The 21,091-nt window shown below is 51.3% G+C and overlaps 9 protein-coding genes across 9 annotated transcripts; 3 read left to right on the forward strand and 6 right to left on the reverse strand.

The window, feature by feature from the left end:
- Nucleotides 1-651: 651 nt before the first annotated feature.
- P152DRAFT_460090 (uncharacterized protein) lies at nucleotides 652-1,390 on the reverse strand. Its single transcript, XM_033679826.1, has 2 exons — nucleotides 1,145-1,390; nucleotides 652-1,089 (listed from the first exon to the last, which is right to left on the reverse strand). Exons 1-2 carry the CDS (start codon nucleotides 1,340-1,342, stop codon nucleotides 700-702), a joined length of 588 nt encoding a protein of 195 aa, XP_033532430.1. The 5' UTR covers nucleotides 1,343-1,390; the 3' UTR covers nucleotides 652-699.
- Nucleotides 1,391-3,405: 2,015 nt separating this feature from the next.
- P152DRAFT_420112 (DNA repair protein, SNF2 family) lies at nucleotides 3,406-6,276 on the forward strand. Its single transcript, XM_033677144.1, has 5 exons — nucleotides 3,406-3,518; nucleotides 3,572-4,271; nucleotides 4,318-4,401; nucleotides 4,450-5,396; nucleotides 5,444-6,276. Coding segments are annotated over exons 1-5 (2,457 nt in total). The 5' UTR covers nucleotides 3,406-3,516; the 3' UTR covers nucleotides 6,168-6,276.
- Nucleotides 6,251-8,013, reverse strand: P152DRAFT_460093 (DNA-lyase). Its single transcript, XM_033679827.1, has 2 exons — nucleotides 7,407-8,013; nucleotides 6,251-7,363 (listed from the first exon to the last, which is right to left on the reverse strand). The coding sequence occupies exons 1-2, from the start codon at nucleotides 7,876-7,878 to the stop codon at nucleotides 6,258-6,260; spliced, it is 1,578 nt and encodes a 525-aa protein (XP_033532432.1). The 5' UTR covers nucleotides 7,879-8,013; the 3' UTR covers nucleotides 6,251-6,257.
- Nucleotides 8,014-8,106: 93 nt separating this feature from the next.
- P152DRAFT_420118 (rRNA adenine dimethylase) lies at nucleotides 8,107-9,721 on the forward strand. The gene is made up of 2 exons (XM_033677145.1): nucleotides 8,107-8,408; nucleotides 8,459-9,721. The coding sequence occupies exons 1-2, from the start codon at nucleotides 8,220-8,222 to the stop codon at nucleotides 9,470-9,472; spliced, it is 1,203 nt and encodes a 400-aa protein (XP_033532433.1). The 5' UTR covers nucleotides 8,107-8,219; the 3' UTR covers nucleotides 9,473-9,721.
- On the reverse strand, nucleotides 9,667-11,160 carry P152DRAFT_475264 (mannan endo-1,6-alpha-mannosidase; the record flags this gene model as incomplete). The annotated part of the gene is made up of 3 exons (XM_033681401.1): nucleotides 9,667-10,263; nucleotides 10,316-11,004; nucleotides 11,070-11,160. The coding sequence occupies 3 exons, from the start codon at nucleotides 11,158-11,160 to the stop codon at nucleotides 9,667-9,669; spliced, it is 1,377 nt and encodes a 458-aa protein (XP_033532434.1).
- A 1,258-nt stretch (nucleotides 11,161-12,418) lies between these two features.
- Nucleotides 12,419-14,523, forward strand: P152DRAFT_83122 (FAD/NAD(P)-binding domain-containing protein). Its single transcript, XM_033683276.1, has 3 exons — nucleotides 12,419-12,473; nucleotides 12,531-12,591; nucleotides 12,924-14,523. Exons 2-3 carry the CDS (start codon nucleotides 12,583-12,585, stop codon nucleotides 14,193-14,195), a joined length of 1,281 nt encoding a protein of 426 aa, XP_033532435.1. The 5' UTR covers nucleotides 12,419-12,473; nucleotides 12,531-12,582; the 3' UTR covers nucleotides 14,196-14,523.
- A 2,489-nt stretch (nucleotides 14,524-17,012) lies between these two features.
- P152DRAFT_439156 (uncharacterized protein) lies at nucleotides 17,013-17,348 on the reverse strand (the record flags this gene model as incomplete). The annotated part of the gene is made up of 1 exon (XM_033677628.1): nucleotides 17,013-17,348. The coding sequence occupies one exon, from the start codon at nucleotides 17,346-17,348 to the stop codon at nucleotides 17,013-17,015; it is 336 nt and encodes a 111-aa protein (XP_033532436.1).
- Nucleotides 17,349-17,688: 340 nt separating this feature from the next.
- Nucleotides 17,689-18,215, reverse strand: P152DRAFT_83150 (uncharacterized protein). The gene has a single exon (XM_033683277.1). It carries the CDS (start codon nucleotides 18,141-18,143, stop codon nucleotides 17,787-17,789), a length of 357 nt encoding a protein of 118 aa, XP_033532437.1. The 5' UTR covers nucleotides 18,144-18,215; the 3' UTR covers nucleotides 17,689-17,786.
- Nucleotides 18,216-18,623: 408 nt separating this feature from the next.
- Nucleotides 18,624-20,737, reverse strand: P152DRAFT_450799 (uncharacterized protein; the record flags this gene model as incomplete). The annotated part of the gene is made up of 3 exons (XM_033678189.1): nucleotides 18,624-18,880; nucleotides 18,969-20,619; nucleotides 20,735-20,737. 3 exons carry the CDS (start codon nucleotides 20,735-20,737, stop codon nucleotides 18,624-18,626), a joined length of 1,911 nt encoding a protein of 636 aa, XP_033532438.1.
- Nucleotides 20,738-21,091: the final 354 nt, after the last annotated feature.

The raw sequence follows: 21,091 nt of genomic DNA on the forward strand, positions 1-21,091 counted from the left end.
CTCTAGACACAACCCGAGGCACAGTATTCCTCGAGCGCCTATAGTTTTAATGTTAGATTCATTATTGAAAGACCAGAACGATCTCACTCAGTGACCCCACGCAACCTATTAAGTGGAAGTTTATTGCCTATCTCTTTCTTCAAGCTCATAAGTCAAAAGCATAGTTTGGGTCAATAAATAGCCAGGGAAAGGTTTCAAAAGCCTTGCGCTACTCTACGTGTAGGATGTTTGCGTTAGCCAGGTGGTATACTTTAGGACTATCAATTTCTTCCTCTAGACGCGATTTTTCATCAAAGTCAAGTGCGGTTTGCGAAGCGGTAAGAAACATCCCAGTGTCCTTCAAGTCTTTCAATTTCTCCATGCCCTTGAGATGGTCCCATTGGCGGGCTCGATTGAAACTTTCGTGGCATGTCTGGCTGAACTCCATCATCATCTCAAAGTCGTCGTACGACATCTACGAACAGTCTTTGCTCTTCATAGAAACACCTGCCAACCATGATATCTCTTAATACCAGGGACTGAATACGAATGGGCTCTGGCTCGAATCGGCAAATTATCAAGACAGAGCACGCATGGACGAAAGTCATCGTGGAAAGTGTGGACTACTTCATTGAATTTCGGACCCAAAATGTAGGCCAACAGCTATCTTTGCTGCCCTCCCGTTATTGCTCGTCAACTTAGGATAATATGCGTCTCTCCTCAGATACATTTCTTCTTCTTATACGTCAGACTGTCGATCATCAGCCCCGTATAGTTGCAGGTGCCGTCAATCTCGACGCTGGTGAAATCCAGCGACGTCAAGTCTTTCCATCCCCCACCAAAGTCGACCTTCAGCATCTTAAAGGGGGTCGGGTTCTCCAACTTCGGATAGATGATCTTTCGCTCAACATGCCCACCACGCTTCTTGATCCCACGCAGCTTGATATGACAGTCGTCCTGCGGAAATCCGCTGCTGCAAGCGACATATAGGGACTGGAGGTCAAAGCTTTCTCCAGGATTTTCCACTGATATGGTGCGAGGCTTAGTGCAGTCGAAGGAAATCGCATGGTTAGGCGGAGATACCTCAGCGATGAGATTCTCGTCGGTGTTCTGCAGCCGTGTCAGCAAAATGGAGCTGACGGCGACTCACGCATATAAAACTTGCCACATAGAACAAATCGTATGTCAGTCCTCGATAAGTCCCTACAGGTGTCGGTGGCAGCTCGGTGAAAGGCAAATCATCGTAATCCGCTGTCCACGGATTGGGCCAACCGATTGGAGCACATATCTCCCCCCCTTCGGCTTGCGGTGCAGCGAAGGCGAAAGAGACCAGAAGCAGCGTCAGGGCTGGTACGGAGAGCATAGTGACTTGTTGAGGATCCTCTTGAGGATATTCTGTCGTCCGATAATCTTGCTATAACAATGAAGGTGGAAAGACCTTGAGCTCCATTGTCTAGGTTTAGCTGATTTTATACCCTTGCATCTCTGCGTAGGCGACATGACTTCACTCTCCTTACTTACCTTTTGGAGTGAAGACATGTCAATATTCCCCAAGTTATACGGCATTCCAGCTATATATAGAACGGTATTGGAACGTCGTATTCTAGGACCATTCCGTTCTGTTTACTGATTGGATGGAAATTGAAGATCCGCAATTTGAAACTCCTGATCTGGATAGCCTTTGTGAATACGAGCTGAGGGAGACTGCAACATCGAGATCTCCTGACACTTGTGTCCGATAATAAGAACTGGTTGGATAGATATTTGTATAACATATCCACTTCCGTCATGCATTCCATTGCGGGAGCGAATGTCACGGATAACTTCCCAGGACCAGTCCTTGTCTCAACCCAAGACAATTAATTAACCAAGGCATCGAGGATGGTCATTTCTAAAATGATGTAAACCAAGCAAGGGATTTTCTTGTCATCGACGGTGCCATTGCATGCCAAGCATGAAGGCGAATCTGCCCAAGAGCCACACGATACGCAATGCCTACATCCCGACTGATCCGAATCACGTTGCACAGACGTACTCCGTGACTAGGAACATCGAGATTTTGCTATACTGTCGAGTCGAATATGTAGTTGCCAGTATGCCTCTCGCGATCTTCAAACGGTATACTGATTGGAGAAGAGGATGAACTCTGCGTCCACCGTTCTGCCGATGACTAAAGATTCAGTGTTTCGAGCCAGGAACACAGTAACCCATATTCCCATGCGAAATCCTCTTGGAAGGGGTCTTGTCCAGAGAGCAATCCGTGCGGATGAACTTTATTGCAGACCCATACCTTGATAGACGATAAACTTAGCTATCTCCGAGTCGTGTCGAAATCAGGAGCGCAATAAATCGATGTAACGTGCTCCATCTGGTCCGAGCCGCCTAAGTCTCGCCCAGGTACTTGATTTTATCTGACGTGAGATACTACATAGTCGATGTCTTTAATTGGTGCATTTAGGGTATCAATCATTCGGTTGGTCGAAACGGCATTCTTTGGAAGTCTCAATGTACACGTGATTGATAAGGGGCAAGTTGTCATTTACCTCGATAGTAATAACTCCAAATGTTTCGTAGGCCCGGCCATCCTTTCGCTCGTATTCCTGTCGACTGATACTTATAGGAACAACACCAATCCATGGGTGCGCGTAGTATAGCAATGCTTAATTATATGGTGTAGCATCTGAACTGAACCGTTCCATCCAATCCACAACCATGAACGAATGGTGTGGTGGTCAATTAATGCCATCGGGCAGTGTAACAGACATTGTGAGAGACTGATTGAGAAGGCATAAAAACAAGATAAATACAACGTACATATATGTCACAAGCAATAAACTCAAACGGCTTGGAGAAGAGAAAGTAGTTAAGAGACGCAAGTGGCTTGGGGGGTGGAATATGATGCCCCAGCTAAAAAACAAGAGCGAAGATAAACCTCTGGACGATAATAGACCAAGGATCTTGAATTGCACGTACACCATGCCCATGTTGTAAACTCGTCTTCACAACTATAAATTATAAGTGTCAACAGGGATCCATTGGATAGGTTGAAACGACATTCTCTCCAAAAACGCAGTGGTTATGCAGTCGAGTTATGGGCAGTATCAAAGACATCGCGGTGTCTTGGTGATATGTTGGATTGCAATTGTTGTGAGGAGACCCACGATGCAAGCGGATGCCAGCGGATGGAATAGTCGAGGACCACTCACCAGACACAATGATGGCCATTGTTTCTATCATTAATACATATGTTGATCATAATGTGTTGATCATAATGCGAAGGGCGAGCAACAGAACCCGAAACGCAACAGAAGGAGCAGTCAATTCGATGTTGGGAAATGTGGGTTCCCAAGTCATGTGACAACGCGTTTCTCATCGCCATCTTCAGTCCCTCGACGCGTCCCTCCAGACGCCCCAACTCCTCGTCCATCTCCATCCCGTCCCAGTTCATTCGCTCGCCACGCCGCCTGATCTGCCTCGACGCTGTCTTCCTGTCTTCCCGTAATCCCTTTTGGACAATTGCATGGTCTCTCCACAATCATGTACGTTGACTCTTCAATAATGGGAAATTTACTGTTGCTGATTATCGACACAGGCATCGGCCGAAGGCGGTTGTCATCCCTCGCCTCGATCAAGAGAACATCCCCCCGGGACAGCTAGCCAAACCTATCAAATCCCAACGTCTATATGGAGGCTCCTCGCAAAGCCTTGACCGTCTCGTCAAACCCTTCAAATGTCCTGGCTCTGCAACGGTAAGCCGAACTTCCGTAAAGCCGGCCAGGAAGCGGCGCAAGATCGACTACACGGAAGATGGCGGCGATGTACCGGATTCCGATTCGGCATATAGTGAGAATTTGGCCAAGCTTCAGGCACGGTTGGAAGGCAACAAGTTTCCCGTCTTCAAAGTGAAAGACAAGGACACCACGTTCCGAGCAAGATTCAGCGTCCCGCTTTTGAACAAAGACACTGGAGGATGGAATCCACAGCGAGGAGCACCTCTTCTTGGGATGAGGCAAGGCAGAGTCTTCGTTGCTCGACCGCTACATGATCCGAGTGGTGAATTCTCGATCGTTCTCTTCGATCCGACAGTCGACGGGAAACCGGAACCCAAGAAGATCGAGGAGAAGGAAGAGGAAGAAAAGGACCAGATCAAGGTGGACGCTCCCCTCGTGCATAAGAGCTTAGCGGAAATATTGGGGTTGAAGAAGACGGTGGAAGAGCATCCTCAAGTTCCGGTTGTTATTGACCCACGTTTGGCAAAAGTTTTGAGACCACATCAAGTGGAAGGAGTAAAGGTAAATTTCTCTCAATGTTGGATGAAAGTCTACTAACGTGCCCTAGTTCCTTTACTCATGTGTCACTGGCATGGTCGATGAAAATGCACATGGCTGCATCATGGCTGACGAGATGGGGCTGGGGAAGACGGTAAGCATGTGCGCTTAAGAGAGTGGCAATCGTGTTAATTCGGACTAGTTGCAATGCATCACCCTCTTATGGACCCTCCTCAAGCAGTCACCAGATGCAGGAAAGCCAACCATAGAGAAATGCGTGATTGCCTGTCCATCAAGCCTGGTCAAGAACTGGGCAAACGAGCTGGTGAAATGGCTCGGGAAAGATGCGATCCATCCGTTCGCCATTGATGGAAAACTTCCAAAAGAGGAATTAATCCAGCAGCTACGTCAGTGGTCCATTGCCACTGGACGAGCAGTCATCCGCCCCGTTATCATTGTCTCATATGAGACGCTACGACTATATGCCGAGGAACTCAAGAGCACACCCATTGGCCTTCTTCTCTGCGATGAAGGTCATCGACTCAAAAATGACGAGAGCCGGACGTTTACTGCCCTGACCGGTCTGAATGTCCAGCGCCGAGTCATTCTCTCCGGGACGCCGATTCAAAACGATTTATCCGAATATTTTGCACTCCTCAACTTCGCTAATCCTAACTATCTCGGAACGAGAATGGAGTTTCGCAAGAAGTTCGAGATCCCCATTCTCCGCGGTCGCGATGCTGATGGCACGGAAGTCGACCGAGAGAAAGGAGATCAGGCCACTTCAGAGCTTCTCGGGTTGGTAAACAAGTTCATCATCCGGCGAACCAACGACATTCTCAGCAAGTATCTACCGGTGAAGTATGAACATGTCGTCTTCTGTAACCTAGCGCCATTCCAAAAGGATCTCTATAACCTCTTCATCCAATCGCCCGAGATCAAGAGTTTGCTCCGTGGAAAGGGGAGCCAGCCGCTCGTTGCTATTGGGCTTCTCAAGAAGCTGTGCAATCATCCGGATCTGCTAGCCTTACCGCACGATCTCCCCGGATCGGAAGACACCTTCCCAGAAGACTTTGTTCCAAAAGATTCCCGCGGTCGGGACAGGGATGTAAAGTCGTGGTATTCTGGGAAGATGGTGGTTCTCGACCGGTGAGTATGCAATCCCTTGAACTGCGGATATAGACTGACTGTTATAGAATGCTGGCAAGAATCCGACAGGATACGAACGATAAGATCGTGCTGATTTCCAATTACTCCAAGACCCTGGATATATTCGAGAGGCTTTGCCGATCTCGAGGCTACGGCTCCTTCCGTCTCGATGGTAGCATGAACGTCAGCAAGCGACAGAAGCTCGTAGACAGATTCAACGATCCCGAAGGCGAAGAATTCGTCTTCCTGCTCTCCAGCAAAGCCGGTGGATGCGGCCTCAATCTCATCGGAGCCAACCGCCTCATCCTCTTCGATCCCGACTGGAATCCCGCGGCCGATCAGCAGGCATTGGCTCGCGTGTGGCGCGACGGGCAGAAGAAAGACTGCTTCGTCTACCGCTTCATCGCGACGGGGACGATTGAAGAGAAGATTTTCCAGCGGCAATCGCACAAGCAAGCGCTCTCCACCTGCGTCGTGGACTCCGGGGAGGACGTGGAGCGACATTTCAGTTTAGGTTCGCTTCGTGAGCTGTTCCAGTATCAGCCGCACACGACGAGCGATACGCATGACACGTTCAAGTGTAAGCGATGCAACAAGGATGGTCAGCAGCATATCAAGTCGCAGGCGATGCTCTACGGTGACACCAGTACTTGGAATCACTTCGTGAATAGCGGGCAGAGCGGGCCGCTGGGAAAGATCCAGGACCTTCTGCTTCGTCAAGAGACGGAGCAAGGGGACGTCAGTGCGGTGTTCCAATATATCAGCCACTAATGATTACTCGAGGGGAATGAGGGGATGACTTCAGATTGTTAGCATTTGGTTAGGCGCATTGGTTAGGCGCATTGTATAGACAGCGACACGCTAATCCAATTCATCCTCGTCCAACGAACTCTCTGTCTCTGTTTCGGCCGCTTTCTTCCTCCCCCTCCCTGTCCCAGCTGACTTCTTCGCCGCCTTATCGTCCCTTCGTCGAACCTGGTCTTCCACCCTATCCCTCTCGGCCGCCCCCTCCGCAGCCAACCGCGTCTCCATCTCTTCAAACTCCCGACTCTCCACATCCATCCCCCGCAGCTGTTCCAGCAACTTGATCTCCCGTGCCCAGATCCCTTTATCCTCCACCGCCTTCGCCTTCTTCACCGGACCCTTCTTCTTCCCACTCTCCGCTTCCCCACCACCCACCAGCTCCGCCTTCACTGGCACGTCAATCGGCGTCTCCAACACCAACGGCAGCCCATGAAACCGCCCATCATTCACCAAGTTCCAAAACGCCCGCAGCCCCAGAAACCCTGTCCCGATATTCGCGTGCAAATCCCGCGCGCTCCCCAGCGGCGCCTTCGAGTCGTTGATATGCGCGGCCTTCAGGTACTCCTTCCCAACAATCGTATCGAACCGCTTCATCGTCGATTGATACGCATCTGGCGTGCGGACATCGTAGCCTGCGGCGAAGATGTGGCAGGTATCCAAACACACCCCCACTCTCTCCTTCTTCTCAATCAGCGCGATAATATCGCGTAGATCCTCGAACGTGCTCCCGAGGGTATTCTTCCCGCCCGCCATCGTCTCCAGTAGCGTAATGACGTCCCCTGTGGCCGGGTCCTGATGCGCCCTGTTCATCTGCGCCGCCAGATGGCGAATCGCGCTCGCCCGATCCGGTGCGCCGGCACTGTTTCCCGGATGGAAGTTATACAGCCGAATCCCTAGCTTCTCGCACCGCGACAGATCATCTACGAAGCTCTCATACGCCTGCTTCGTCCGAGCGGGGTCCGGGTGCGCGAGATTAACGAGATACGAGCCGTGCGGGACGATGTGCACCCCCGCGTCGTATTTATGGTGTGAGCATGCGGAGGTGAAGAGGGGTGGGATGGTAGGATCGAGGGGCGGGTTCGCCCATTTGCGTTGGGATTTGAGGAAGAGGGCGAAGCTGTTGGCGCCGACGTGAAGGGCGTTGGGGATGGAGTTGTGGACGCCTGGAGGATTAGCGAGAGAGGGGAGAGGAGGGATGGGACTTACCGCCGGCACCGCTCACATGGGCACCTATAAGAAGTTGACTGCCGATGGTTCGGGCGGCGAGGGGGGGCATTTCTTCTTCCTTTTGCTTCTTGGTCTTCCGCTTGGGCTTCGTGATGGGTTGTACTTCCTCGTCGACGATCGCTTCCTGATCTTGAACAACGGGTGTCTTCTTCGCCCTTGATGACCGCTTCTTCACATTCGCTTCCTTAGTTATATCGGCTTCCGCTACTACCGGAGTCTCTTGCTTGATGCTTGTTCTGGAGCGATGTAGAGTTCTAGTGGATTTTTCGGGAACAACACTCGTCTTCTTGACATCTATATCCACTACGGCCGCAGCTTTCGTGCGTTTGGAGCTTCGAGATGGAGGTTCTGCTCCAACCTTGCGCTTCCGGCTCTGCGACGAGTGTTTCGTCTCGATTTCTTCAGACGCGACGGAGGTTATGGACTCGGGCTCAGGGGCATCAGCGGACATGGAGGAGAGAGATGAAGATGAGGAACGAGGCATGGTGGATGTTCAAGCCATTGGTATTGTGATGGGACTTGACAGAAATTACGGACTGTCCTGAAAGGTTTTAATGTACGAATTGGTTCCTGAAGTTAGTATCACTAAGTTCGATGCAATGATGGACTCTGGTATCGCGAAGTCGCGTATATAAACCAGACAGGGATTGTCATCTGTTATCGATAAGCGGCCCACCTTCGACATTTGAATTTTTGGAGACTCCCGCAACTCTGCCCCCGAAACCTTGATATACCCCATTCTTGCGCATTCGACTACGATTAACCTACTCACGGTCATTCATATCATTCAGTATGGCAAAAACAAAAAAGAAGTCCGGCTCGGGTTTGGGCCCAGCCTTCGGTGGCGTCTCCAAGTCCACCAAACCCCCCAAGGCATCCCACAGCATCTTCAAGATGAACACAGATATCGGCCAGCATATCCTCAAAAACCCCGGTATCGCGCAAGCGATTGTCGATAAATCAGACCTCAAACAAAGCGATGTATGTTCTCCTCTTGTTCATCTCCTATATACACCCCCTAACACCTCCAGGTCGTCCTCGAAATTGGTCCCGGCTCCGGAAACCTCTCCCTCCCCATCCTCGCCCGCTGCGCCCGCCTCACCGCCATCGAACTTGACCCCCGCATGGCCGCCGAACTCACCAAGCGCGTCCAAGGTACCCCCTACGCCGCCAAACTCACCCTCCTCCTCGGCGACGTCATCAAACGCCCCGCCCTCCCCTACTCCGACGTCATCATTTCCAACACCCCTTACCAGATCTCTTCGCCGCTGGTCTTTAAGATCCTCGGCATGGACGCGCCGCCGCGGTGCGCGGTGCTCATGTTCCAGAGGGAGTTCGCGCAGCGCTTGTTTGCGAACCCGGGGGATAAGCTGTACAGTCGGCTGAGTGCAAACGTGCAGATGTGGGCGCATGTGCAGAATGTGATGAAAGTAGGGAAAAATAACTTCAGCCCGCCGCCGATGGTGGAAAGCAGCGTGGTGCGAATCGTGCCGAAGCGGCCGCGGCCGCAGATTAGCTACGAAGAGTGGGATGGGATGTTGAGGGTGTGCTTCTCGCGGAAGAACAAGACGCTGCGGGCGGCATTCGCGGTGGAAGGCGTGGTTGCGGGTCTAGTGGAGAATTGGAGGACGTGGTGCGCGGTGAATGGGATGCCGGTGGAAGACGATGAGGGAGATGTGGCGATGGGGGCGGATGCTGGGTTCGCACCTGGGATAAGCGAAGGGGGTGTTAGCACGGCGCAGGAAGATGAATGGCATGGATTTGCGGAGGAGGCGAATGGGGACGATATGGATGTCGATGGCGTCGATAAGGAGGTGGATGATGAGTTGCCCGCGTTCATGGCCCGGCAATTGACGGGGAAGTCCGCGACGAGGGATCGGAAAAAGCAGAAAAAGACGAAGTTGTGGGCGAAGGTGAAGGAGAAGATAAGGAAGGTTTTGGAGGACGATACGGAGTTGGCAGAGAAGCGAGCGAGGACTTGCGATCAGGGGGAGTTTCTTAAGCTTCTGTATGCCTTCAATCAGGAGGGCATACATTTCAATTAAGCTCCTCCCAGAGCCCTGGTCGAAGATACCCTTTTCATGAAAGTTGACAATACAGCTGCCTTCGATTCGTGGGTATACCTGTCTGAATGCACTCTCTACTATGATGTATCATTATGTCCAAATTCCGACACTATCCTGTCCATGCCGGTCGTTTCTCATAAATCCTGCCCCCTATCTCTCCGCCATGGAGAATGTTAAGAAAGCATGAACCAACCTGCCAGCGACCAGAGTACCATTATCAATACCATCAAAAACCATGCGCCACCCTTATCTGCACTCGTCATCGGCCTAGTAAGCAAATTCGAAGTGCTTCCACCTCCTCCCCCGCTTCCACCGGATCCGGCCCCTGGATCTCCGGTACTGTTACCCCCCGTGTTTGCCGTGAACGGCGCACGCGTGCTGTCTATCAACAGATTCTGAATCACACTCAGGGCGCTCATTTGCTCGCCCACACCATTGAGCCCGTCGAAGACTTTCTCGTACCATTTGCGACCACACCACTCGCCCTGTGGGCCGCCGGTACATTGGCCCGCGGCCCCCTGCGCGGACGTTTCCATCAACGGCCTGATGCGGTCTCGAGTGAAAGGGGCGAGTTGGCTCGCGATCGCGAGCCAGCGGGAGAAATACGCTTTGAAGGAGGGTTGGTCGACGTTGCATGTCTCGGCTGGTTCGCAAGCCATTTCGACGAGGATCTTGCCGCCGTATTCTTCGGGATACATGACTTCGACGGCGTCGAGGAGTTTGGTCAGGTGGTTTCCCCAGACGTCGGAGCCGTTGGTGAAATTATACAACTGTCTCGCATGTTAGCTCGCCCGGGGATGTAGAAGGGAATATAGAACGCACATATGCACTCCCGGCAATCAGATTACCGTAATTATACGTCCATTCCAAAATGGTTGGATTGGTACAATTGTCCTCGACATCGCCGCCATCGTACACCCGATACTCATCATCGATCATTTTGATATCCAGTAGCCAATCGAATGCCTTCTCCGCCAATTCCGCATATGTCTGGTTCCCCGTGTAGCGCGCCAGCCGCGCACCCATCTGAAAGAAACAGCTGTTCGATATCGTGTTCTTGTAGTTGTATCCGTTGTTCCATGTGAAGATCTGCCAGCGGAGACCGCCTCCGCAATGCTGGGTGTCCCATCTCGACGCCTGCTGGTTGAAGACTGATTGAGCGAGTGCGAGCCAGGATGGCTTGTCTGGTGGTGGGTTGGGGTAGTTATATTCGGCTGCATCGAGGACCGCGAAGGCCCAGAAGGCTTGGTCGTCGTTACCTTCGGTACGGGATTGATTGGAGGGTAGGTAATCATTGTCGCCAATTTGATGCAGCAGTGCTTCGGTCGTGATATTGTTATAAGTGGTGTCCCCGGTTAGAGACCAGTATTCGACCAGAGTCATAAACATTGCGCCCGCTTCCCACCAAAAGTATGGGTCGGGAAGAAGGCCGGGAATCATGCCTGTTGCATTGCCAGTGTAGAATCGTACGAGTCCGCGGGCAAGGCTGCTTGCGGCTTTCTTGATGCTAGCTGCTTGACGTGAGCAGCTGTCCAGTTTCCTGATCGTGGAGTCTACCGCAGGGAAGACCACTTACCATCATTGCCAATCTCGATATCGATCGACAGTCCATATTGGCAGAAAAGCAGCAGTGATAACACCGTTCTCCAGACACCGTTTGACCACATCCCATCTATTAAACGAGTGAAGGTTTTGATTGAACGAAAGTAATCGATCTCCTCTTTCCACCACTTCTCATCTTCTCCTGCTGATCAATGACGTCCACATGTGACTAAGGCAGCTGCGGCGGGGATGGGAAGCTTCGGTTTCCTAAACAGCTACTGGGCTTCGCGGAACATGGTGACAGCAGATGACGAAAAAGAAGGAAGACGTGGAAAACGAAGGACTCAACAAACCCAGCAATTAAGCACAGTAAGTAAGCATTGGTAGATAGGATAATTAATAATAATGAGCGAAAGCCATCCTTGAAGTGCTCGAGCGGTGCGATTCGAGGGAAGGCGACGTCACACTGGGGTCCTTTGGTGGGATCCAAGACCCGAGTGGATTAAGAATCCTAAGCTTCTCTTGCAAGTCGCACCGTCACCGCAGTACCCGTGTGCTAGAATTTCATCCGACAGGCACCAGGTGGAGGATGTGCACCACCACATCCATTATTGTTCCGTGCCGCCGTCAGTAGCATGGTGGTGTGTACCTGTACATAGCCCTGCTCGACCAATGTTCGATTAATCTAGTGTGATTTGACGGCCAATAGACCACTCTGTTTTCCCGCATGGAGATGGAAAGGGATCATTCAGCCCATGCTGACCTGTCCATGCTACGTCCTCGGTTGAACGGGCGATCCGCACGGAATAGTGCTCACCTTGCTTGACATGGAAGAGCTATTCTATTCTAGAGCCTGCATGTGAATGATGATGGGATGGGTGCCCCCAACTTCGTCAAAATGGCGGGTCGGAAGCGTTGACAAGCATCGGGTCAAGGTACGCTAAGCGATAAATAAACGGACGACTCTAGTTCCCGTCGAAGAGTATCCATGTGATAAAGAGGCTTAGAGAATCCAAAGAACAACGCAAAGTTGCAGAGCCTTTAGTGAGGGGAGCAAGGCCCGGCTAGATACACCAAGCATGTGCTGGCTGTCTGGTCTCGCGTCTCTACTCCTCCTGGAGAGTCACTCGGGAGTCCAGACGCATTATGGATGCGACCTGAGCCACTGAGGGTCAGAGGGAAGCGTCTCAGGAACGCTCAATGATTTTTCCGAAGGTCAGAGGAAATGTTCCGAGGCTGGAAACCTTGGAAGCAATAATTCCTTCGCGGTCGGATTTCGTTCCGCCGCGGAGTTGAATGGTTTGAATTACATAATCACCAGCATCTTTCATGAATCATGACCTAACCAAGTTTCCTCTCATACATTCCATTCCATAAGAATATTACAGTTTTTCTTGTCCCTCTTGCATTGGATTGATTCGATCAGATACTGAATATCGTGAGATGTTTCAAATCGCCCAATGACGACAATGTACCCGTCCTGACTGCGCATTAGGCAACGTCAGAGAGCGAAGCCACTTGCGAGAACGGCATCCAAAAACGATTTTATGCACGGGGTAACGTAGTGTCCATCTATAGATCTTCATTGCCTGTTTAAGGAATGGTGAGGCTTTAGATTCTGAGGTCTACGATCTTTCTGGCAATGGGTGTTAGCCGCTTCTCCTTGATGACATCGGGTAGAGTGGCGTCTTCATCCTGCCCGGGGTGAATATCAGCCCGATCTGGAGCCTACAGTTCATCCCTTGCGCTGATGCACAATGCTTTTTCTTTTGCGCGCATCCTCTTGTATTATTTATATCGGTCTCTATTATTTTTAGTCTATCATCGCCTCTTGTCATTTCATTCACCCGTCTATGACAACTTCAATTCTTCGTCTCATATTTCTTAGGTCTGGAAGAGGACGATGGCCCAAAACACCACCAAAACTCCTTTGAAGCAGATAGTGATCCTCGGAGGATCCTATGGTGGCATTTCCACTGCGCACTACCTCCTCAAACATGTCGTCCCCCGCTTACCCGAGAATGAAGCGTGCCAGGTCACCCTTATCGGTGCATCGTCGCAGGCCATGTGTAGACCCGCCTGCCCTCGAGCACTCATATCAGACGATATGTTCCCGCAAAACAGACTATTCGTTGGCATCGCGGAGTTATTCAAGCAGTACCCGAAAGGCAGTTTCCGCTTCGTTCAGGGAACAGCCATGCATCTAGACGATACAAACCGAACCGTGGCCGTCACACTTTCAGACGGCGGCCCCAAGATCTTCGTTTTCCACGCTCTCGTTATCGCTACCGGGGCATCTACGAATTCTCCGCTACTCGGACTCCACGGTGATGCTGGCTCCCTACGAGCCAGCTGGGCAGAGTTCCGCGACGCTCTCCCAGCTGCAAAGAGCATCGTCGTAGTAGGCGGAGGCCCCACAGGTGTGGAAACCGCAGCTGAATTGGGCGAATATCTGAACGGTCGGGCGGGTCTATTCAGTTCGAAGTTAGCGAACCCCACGGTGCGCATCACTCTTGTCACTTCTGGTCCACGCATACTTTGGTACCTTCCGCCCTCCACCGCAGAAACTGCGGAGAAATACCTCGCCGCAGTCGGCGTGAATGTCATCAAGAACGCTTGGGTCACGGCCATAGAGCCTTCAGACGCCGGGGCCGTCAAAGTCTCGGCGAAGGCGAAGCTAGCCCTTGACGATGGGACGACCCTTGACGCCGACCTTTATATTCCCGCGACTGGTACGACACCGAACACTAGCTTCGTCCAAAAATCCCTCCAAACCCAAGACGGCCGCGTCAACACCAACCCCTCCACCCTCCGCATCGACAAATCCGGTCCCCGCATCTATGCCATCGGCGATGCATCCTCCGCTGCGCGCCCTGCCATCCATCTCATCTTCCCTGCCGTCCCTGTCCTCTGCGCCAACATCAAGCGAGACCTTCTCCTCGCCGCTGGCGTGGACGAGAGCTCCATCGGTGAAGATAGGATATTCAAGGAGGATACTCGCGAGACGCAGCTGGTGCCGGTTGGCAGGAGCAAGGGGGTAGGGGCGGCAATGGGGTATCGGTTGCTTAGCTTTTTGGTGTGGGCGATCAAAGGACGGGACTACTGGCTCTGGACGACTGGAGCACTTTGGAGTGGAAGACAGTGGGCGAAAGAATCGTGATTCCGAAGTATCGAAGCCATCCGGGATGGGTGGTATTGAAGGTCCCCGATATAGATCTAGTTGTTTGAATAGCTTATCCCTTCGTTATGTTTAGTATTCCCTTACCTCAAGACAGAGAGGCGTCATGCACTCCGTATATAAATTCTATCAAATCACCTACTCAACCCGTCAGCGGCTTTATTATCTGATGCAGGCGAAGGTTGCACTGTCGCAAGATCAGCCTTCAGTTTCGTATTCTTGCAGACACTCCTACTATGTACTCGAAAGAGGCACGACCAGGAGGGTGATCAAAGACATGACTCAGTTAATTTAGTGCAATGAAGCAGGATTCATCAATTTATATGGATTCAGCCTGTAGATCTTTTCTAGACACTTGCATACAATGCAGCACGAGCGGTTATGACTACCGCTCCGAACCACATTCCCCGAAGAATCAGGAAGTTTCAACTTCTGAACTGTGCCACCCAGGCGCAACAGATTCAGCCATTCGTGTACAAAGGAGCACCTGTCTGGTGTAAATGCGTTGATACGCATGAACAGATTCATGGAGGTCCAGGACCTCCGCAAGCTGGCCCGACGAGATAGTAGTTATCTCTAGTAAAGCGAGAAGGACCACGCATTGGTATTCAGTCAGATCCACGTCTTTTCCACCGTTAAATCCCGCCCATTTGATAAAAGGACTGTTCTTCTCGAGAGGGAGAGACTTTGTTTTGAGCTTCTCGTCGGTTGTGATGCGGGCGTTCCGGAAGTTTCGTGTGATGACTGCTTAAGCATATTTTTGTGTATATCAATTGATCCAGTGGTTGTATTATAAAGATTAATGGAAATTGCTTAAGAAGATAGTGTACTTTAAGAATGAGGAAGAAGAAAAGGAACCTGACTAACTGATCTGTGGGAATGACGATGTAATGATATATCAGGGGTTTCCGATATACTTCTACTTCTACTTTAGCGACTCTTCTTCTTTCTTTCTACATCTTGACCCACCTAGCCCACTAGCCCAGAACGCCTCGAACCTGGTCATAACCGGTATCTCCTATTCCAGAGAACTCTAACATGTTCCGATGGACTGATGGAGACCACAGGCCGAACAAGCCTTGTGGCAGAATATATTCATAGCTGGAATAAGTTCAACCCCTGTCAAGTAGCCAACCACCCAAGTAGCCAACCGTTTAAGTAGCCAACATCAGCATCTCTTATCACCATCATTCCAACCGCGATATCTCCACCAAAACATTTTTTGGGAAATGTATACAACAGGATTCAAATAACCTTACTTGGAGAGTCTGACGTAAATTGGGCTTTTGAAATAGAATGTTTTCATTGGCAATAATCATCCTCTACCGCTCGTAGAGCTTCTTGCGCCCGTTTGGTCTCCCGAACTTGCACAAACCTCTGATTAAGATCTATTTGAACTTTCTTTTTGCGTTTTGGTGCTGCAGCAGCATCAAGGGGTGCCTATATCCATAAGCTCGCGATTTTCAGATTTGGTAATGCCTGACGCGCCTGTGTAGCACTCCATTACCAACGAAAACATCCTATTTCAGAAGCCCAATCTACGTCAGAGACTCTCCAAGGAAGGTTATTTGAATCCTGTTGTATACATTTCCAAAAAAAAGTTTTGGTGGAGATATCGCGGTTGGAATGATGGTGATAAGAGATGCTGATGTTGGCTACTTAAGTGGTTGGCTACTTGACAGGGAGTTGAACTACATGTATACTAGTAGAGTTCTTACTACGGAGGACCCCCTTGCTCAAAAGTACCTGCTCACTCCAAGACCCCAGAATCAAACTATTCCTAATTAGGATACACATACTGATTAATGGCTAAGTCCTTCACATTCACATTATCTCAGTCCTTTCTCGTATGGTCTCTCCCTTTCTTGTAACTACTCGTTCCCTTATTCTAACTCGATTATCTGTTGAATATGTCGTGGAATCCGCTGAATACAAGCCTGTATCTTCTCCTGCGGGAGTCCTCCCCAGCAAGCTTCCCAGGCTTTGACAGCTTGATGCCAATTCTTTGGAGCACCCTTTCATTGTCGTCACTCTCTTCATGTATGGCCGACATGGCTCGATATCGTTTAGATCCGGGGAATTGCCGCACCAAAGAAGTCGCTGTACTCCGTACAAACTGTATACTCGTTGCTGTGCATGATGGGCGTGCGATGGAGCTTTATCCTCTTGAAAAATCGTGCCTGGCCGATCCTTCCGACATTCCCTTACGAAAGGAAATAGCTTCGGATTTAGTATCTCTGTCTGATATCGATACCAGTCGATTCCTTCTCCTTTCCGTCGAACTAGTTTCCATGTCTTCTCCGTCCATTTCCAGATTGGCTTTCTTCCAGAGGGATTCCGGAGTCCCATCCTCCTCATACCGGTCTCAAGTTCCCACTGCTCTCGACGAATAGGTTCAAGCAAGTCATTTATCTCTTCTAATATCTTTCCGTGTCGATCTTCTCCTGTTTCGTTTCCGGCATCCAGCAATGGTAAGGGCCTTTCTTATCATACGTAAAGCAAGCCCAGAATATAAATTCTGTATATCCTTTCCAACGCTCCTGGATACAGGTCTTTGCAAGCACCTCATCTTTCGTCCTCCATACTCGATAACTAACCTCTACGGTGGACTAATACGATAGCCGTCTCGTTACTCCAAATAACGTTTTTCCAATCTTCCAGTGTACGATACTCGTGCTCTTTCGCAAACTTCAACCGTTTAGCTTTCATCTTCTTCGTCAATCCAGGCTTCCTCGTCGGCTTCGTCTTGATGAAGCCGGCCTTCTTGAGCGCTCTCCAGATGGTAGACTCGAAGACAATCTAACTGTCTCTACAAAGCTCGCCCGCGATATCAGCGCAAGTCTTCTTCCTCCCATATTGATCCTGACGCACTTTGGCAAGAACAGTATTCGATAGCTCCTCCGTCTGTTTTTTGGGCCGGCCGGGACGGGGTGCATCTTCTAGCCACTCATCTCTAATATGCAGAGGCAGATGATTAGGTTCAAATCCCCGCTCTATTGCACGGGCATAAATAGCATTAATTGTACGTTTTGGAAGACCCGTTTTTTCAGCGATTTCAGCGGTTGTTTTCCCCACAATAGGTGACTTAAGAGTAACAATAAGAGCTCGTGTTGCGATGTCAGTATTTGGAGCCATTTCTTAATGTGCAAAAGACTTCATAAGATTGAAAATCGGAGCGATGAATGACAGATTCGATGTATTTAGGATTCCTCGGCTGGTATTGTGGGACTGCCAATAGAGTGGCGTATTTAGCGTGGGCAAGAACTTCTGAAGGGGACTTTCCGTTATCACCTTTGTGGTATGTAGGCACTCTTCGTCAATCCATGCCATACGGACACTGGCACTTCTGGCAAAATCCACGGCTTTCAATAGTTTCATCGGGAGCTCTGTTTGGCCGTTCAGCAAAGGAACCGTTTTCCTCGACCACGCGGATTCGATAGGACCCAGTGTGGGAGAGAGAGTCGAAGTTCCCTGAGCGTTAACTCTGCCAGCAGTTGCTGATGGCGACCAAGGGTTGTAAACCTCAACCTAGTTCTGCTAGATTGCTTTGCCGGCATCTAAGGATCGTAGACTTCAGCGACAGCTGGCGCATGAGAGCTTCTGATGTTGGGGTATGTCTCTGCTTTGACTCTGCTGTTCTAACCCGATCGACTGTCGAGACTCATTATTCACCATAAGTAGTCTGTGGGTCCGGACGAGCACGTTGCAAATTGCCGTGGTCGTCAGGGAACGCCGAGGCAACCAGACGGCTGAGAATTGCGCGGGGACCACGCTCAACCAAAACAAAGCGCTAAACCCACCAGTACGCCAGCTCTGCCTGTGAATTGGACTTGGTGCACGCTGGGTTTCTAGCGGTTTAATGTTCTGGCTCGCTTTCACTCTCCAGGACAGACGCCGTTGTGTTCCTGGTTGTTGACATTTCCACGGCATGCAATTAAATGAGAGGTTAGAGGACAAAAGAGTAGCTGTGAGATTTTACTCTCCTGCTAAAATTGAATATGAAACTTGTCTGTAGCGTTTTCCGGATATTACAGCATCACGCTTGGAATAATCCGACTGACATGGGAGATACTTGCGTACCTGAGGAATTAATTGCGTTAATTGAGCCTTGGATACTGAATAGTTGGAGCCATGAGAATGTAGTGCACGGAAAATTAGCTATTCCCCCCTCTTCACGACCATTTTGCTCAATTTGCTTGAATTCCAATCATCTGTAGAAGCAGCGGCCATCTTTGCAAACTCCAGCGCTCATACATCTATCGCGTACATACAAGAAGGTAGGGTATCATCAAACTAAGTAACTAGCACTTTTCATCATCATCATCATCAGAATGAATGGTCGGTCCTCACACAAGTACTTCAGTGCACTCCGGACACACTAGCTCAGGTCGCCAGCGGAAAACCCCCTGCTCAACGAGAAAGCACGGCAAGAAACATCACCATCACCAAAAACACCAGCCCAAAAACCAGCACCGCCACTGGCGAGGGCGCCGTGCGTCTATGTCGAGAGCGCAGGGACACCAGATCCTCAAGATGTTCGAGAAACTGCACTTCTGATTTTTCAACAGCCGCCTCCTTGTCCATCCACGCTTTGTATGCCGACACGTCGGCTTCCTCGGCAGGCTGAAAGCGATCGCGGGTTTTGTTGTAGGATGCGAGGGCTTGGTCTGGATGGGGTGTTAGGAGGTGGAAGCGAGATGCTAGAAGAGGAGAGAAGAGGAGAATAATTGGGGGGACGGAAAATAGGGGGCATACTGTACTGATTTAACTTCTCAAACACCCTCCCCAACAGCAGTGTCCGTCGCCGATACAAATCGATGTGACTACTCCCCTCCATCCTCCGCGACGACGGTAGCTTCACCCCTTCTTTCTCACTCCGGGCGCTCAGTTGCGCACAATGCTCGTCCAGGATTCGTAGCTCCTCTTCGAGCTCGCTCAGCTCATCCTGGATGTGCAGCAGGATGCGGTGATTGAGCGCCTCGAATTTGCGGTAGACAGGCGTGAGTCCCGCGTCCGCTGGTTGCTCGTCGTCTCCGGTGGGGTAGGCACTCTCGACGCGTCGCGATGCGACAGTGAGCTTCGCCGCGAGCAGCTCATAGCCGGTAACGGTTGTCGTGGAGGGATCAAAGGGCGGTTCGGGGTTGGCGATCGGGGGGTTGGGGAGCTGGAGTTGGTGGGCGATGGAGGGGTAGATGGGGGTCATGGGCGGATACGGCATGTGCGGGTAGTGGGCGTATGGATGGGCGTGCGGCGGAGCATAGGGCGGCTCGTGGGGGTACAGCGGCATTGGGGGGGGATACGGGGTGCCGGTGGTGGGAGGGCGAAAGGTGCGTTGGGGTTGCGGGCTTTGGAGGTGTTGGAGGGCATCGCGTTCGCGGGTTTCGAGGTTGCGGCGAAGGGAGTCTTCGGAGGGGTCGGCGGGCCGGCTGCTGGTGGTGGAGCGGATGCTGGAGCGGCGAGTGAGGGTTTGGGAGTGGGAGGCCGATCGGGGCTTCTTCTCGCTATTGTCTGGTTGGGATTGCGATTCATCGTTGGGCTCTGGGCTTGAACCGCGGATTGAGATGCCGGAGTCGGAGTGGGAGAGGTCAGGGGGACCGGGTTTATACATGTATCGCATGAGTTCCTGCGAAGGCATCTGGTCGGCGGAGAAGTAAGGAACGTGGTGCTGCTCTCCAATGCCTTGCTCTTTCTCCGCCGACTGGCTCCCATCGACCGATGTTGGTGAGCCCGGCTCTGGCGACACTTGCTGTAGGAACTCGAAGACGTGGAGCTCCTTTCCTTGTTGAATCGCCGCAAGCTGGCCCTCGTTCAGGGTTGAGGAGCTTCGTCCGGACTCCATGGCATGCTCTCCGTCTCGCCGCCTTCGAGAACTGACGGTCTTATTGTAGGACTTCTGCGTGACCGTCGAGTTGCTCCCGCTCGACGTGTTCGATGTGTTCGTAAGCGTCGATATAACCGACAGCAGCGATTGACTGGTCAACACGGGGACCTTTCGCTGTACGGCAACTCTCGACCGGACCGGCTTTCTATGCGTGCTCCTCCATTCATCAGCCTGCCTCCGACGTGACGACGATCTTGACCCCTCCGGATCGCTTTCGTCGGCTTCAAGGATCCGGTTCAGCCTCGTAGACTGGTGCGAGCTACCACTGGACTCAATGGGACTGGTATCCCTAGTAGTCCTGCGACTCCGACTCGGCCGGGAAGAATACCCTGGATGCGAAGCTCTACGCCTCGATGGTCGCTCTTCTTCCGCGTTTATCCATTGGGGGTTATCTCGCTGGTCGCCGTAGCCTGGATAGGAGGCACGCTTCCGGGAGTGCTGTGGGCGTGCCAGGTTGGAGGGATCCTTTAGGGAGGAGCCATTGGGCTCGAGAATCGAGGGAAACGAGGATGAGATCTGCTCCGCCTGCTGCGATCAGTATGAAGAAGTAATTTCCAGTTCTACGGTCAAAAGGAGCCGGGTTGATTCAACACACAGACTCAGACGGGAGTTTGCGGGTCTGGAGAGCACAAGATCATACCATAGCAAACACATCCCACGCAGAAACGGATGCGCGAACGGAGGATAAATATCACACATCGTCCGATCCACTGCAGCTAACCGAGTCATTGGGAAAGGAAGTCCGATGGTGCGAGAATGAGCATGTCGAACGGACTGTATAGCGGGGGGAGGTTGCGGACGTGGCACAAGTTGAATAGATGAGGCCAGGGATCCGGCGGTACAATGCAATGAGAGATGCAGATCGTGGCAACCCTGGAGCCGCTCGCGTTTCTCAGTTCTCGTCGCCTACGAGTGTCCTTGCTGCACCTGCTTCCGAGGACGGAATGCGGGATAACGTTTTCATAGCATGCTGGAGAGGTGGTGCACCAATCATTGA

Source organism: Eremomyces bilateralis (genome assembly GCF_010015585.1).
Source record: "Eremomyces bilateralis CBS 781.70 unplaced genomic scaffold P152scaffold_16, whole genome shotgun sequence".
NCBI lineage: Eukaryota > Fungi > Ascomycota > Dothideomycetes > Eremomycetales > Eremomycetaceae > Eremomyces > Eremomyces bilateralis.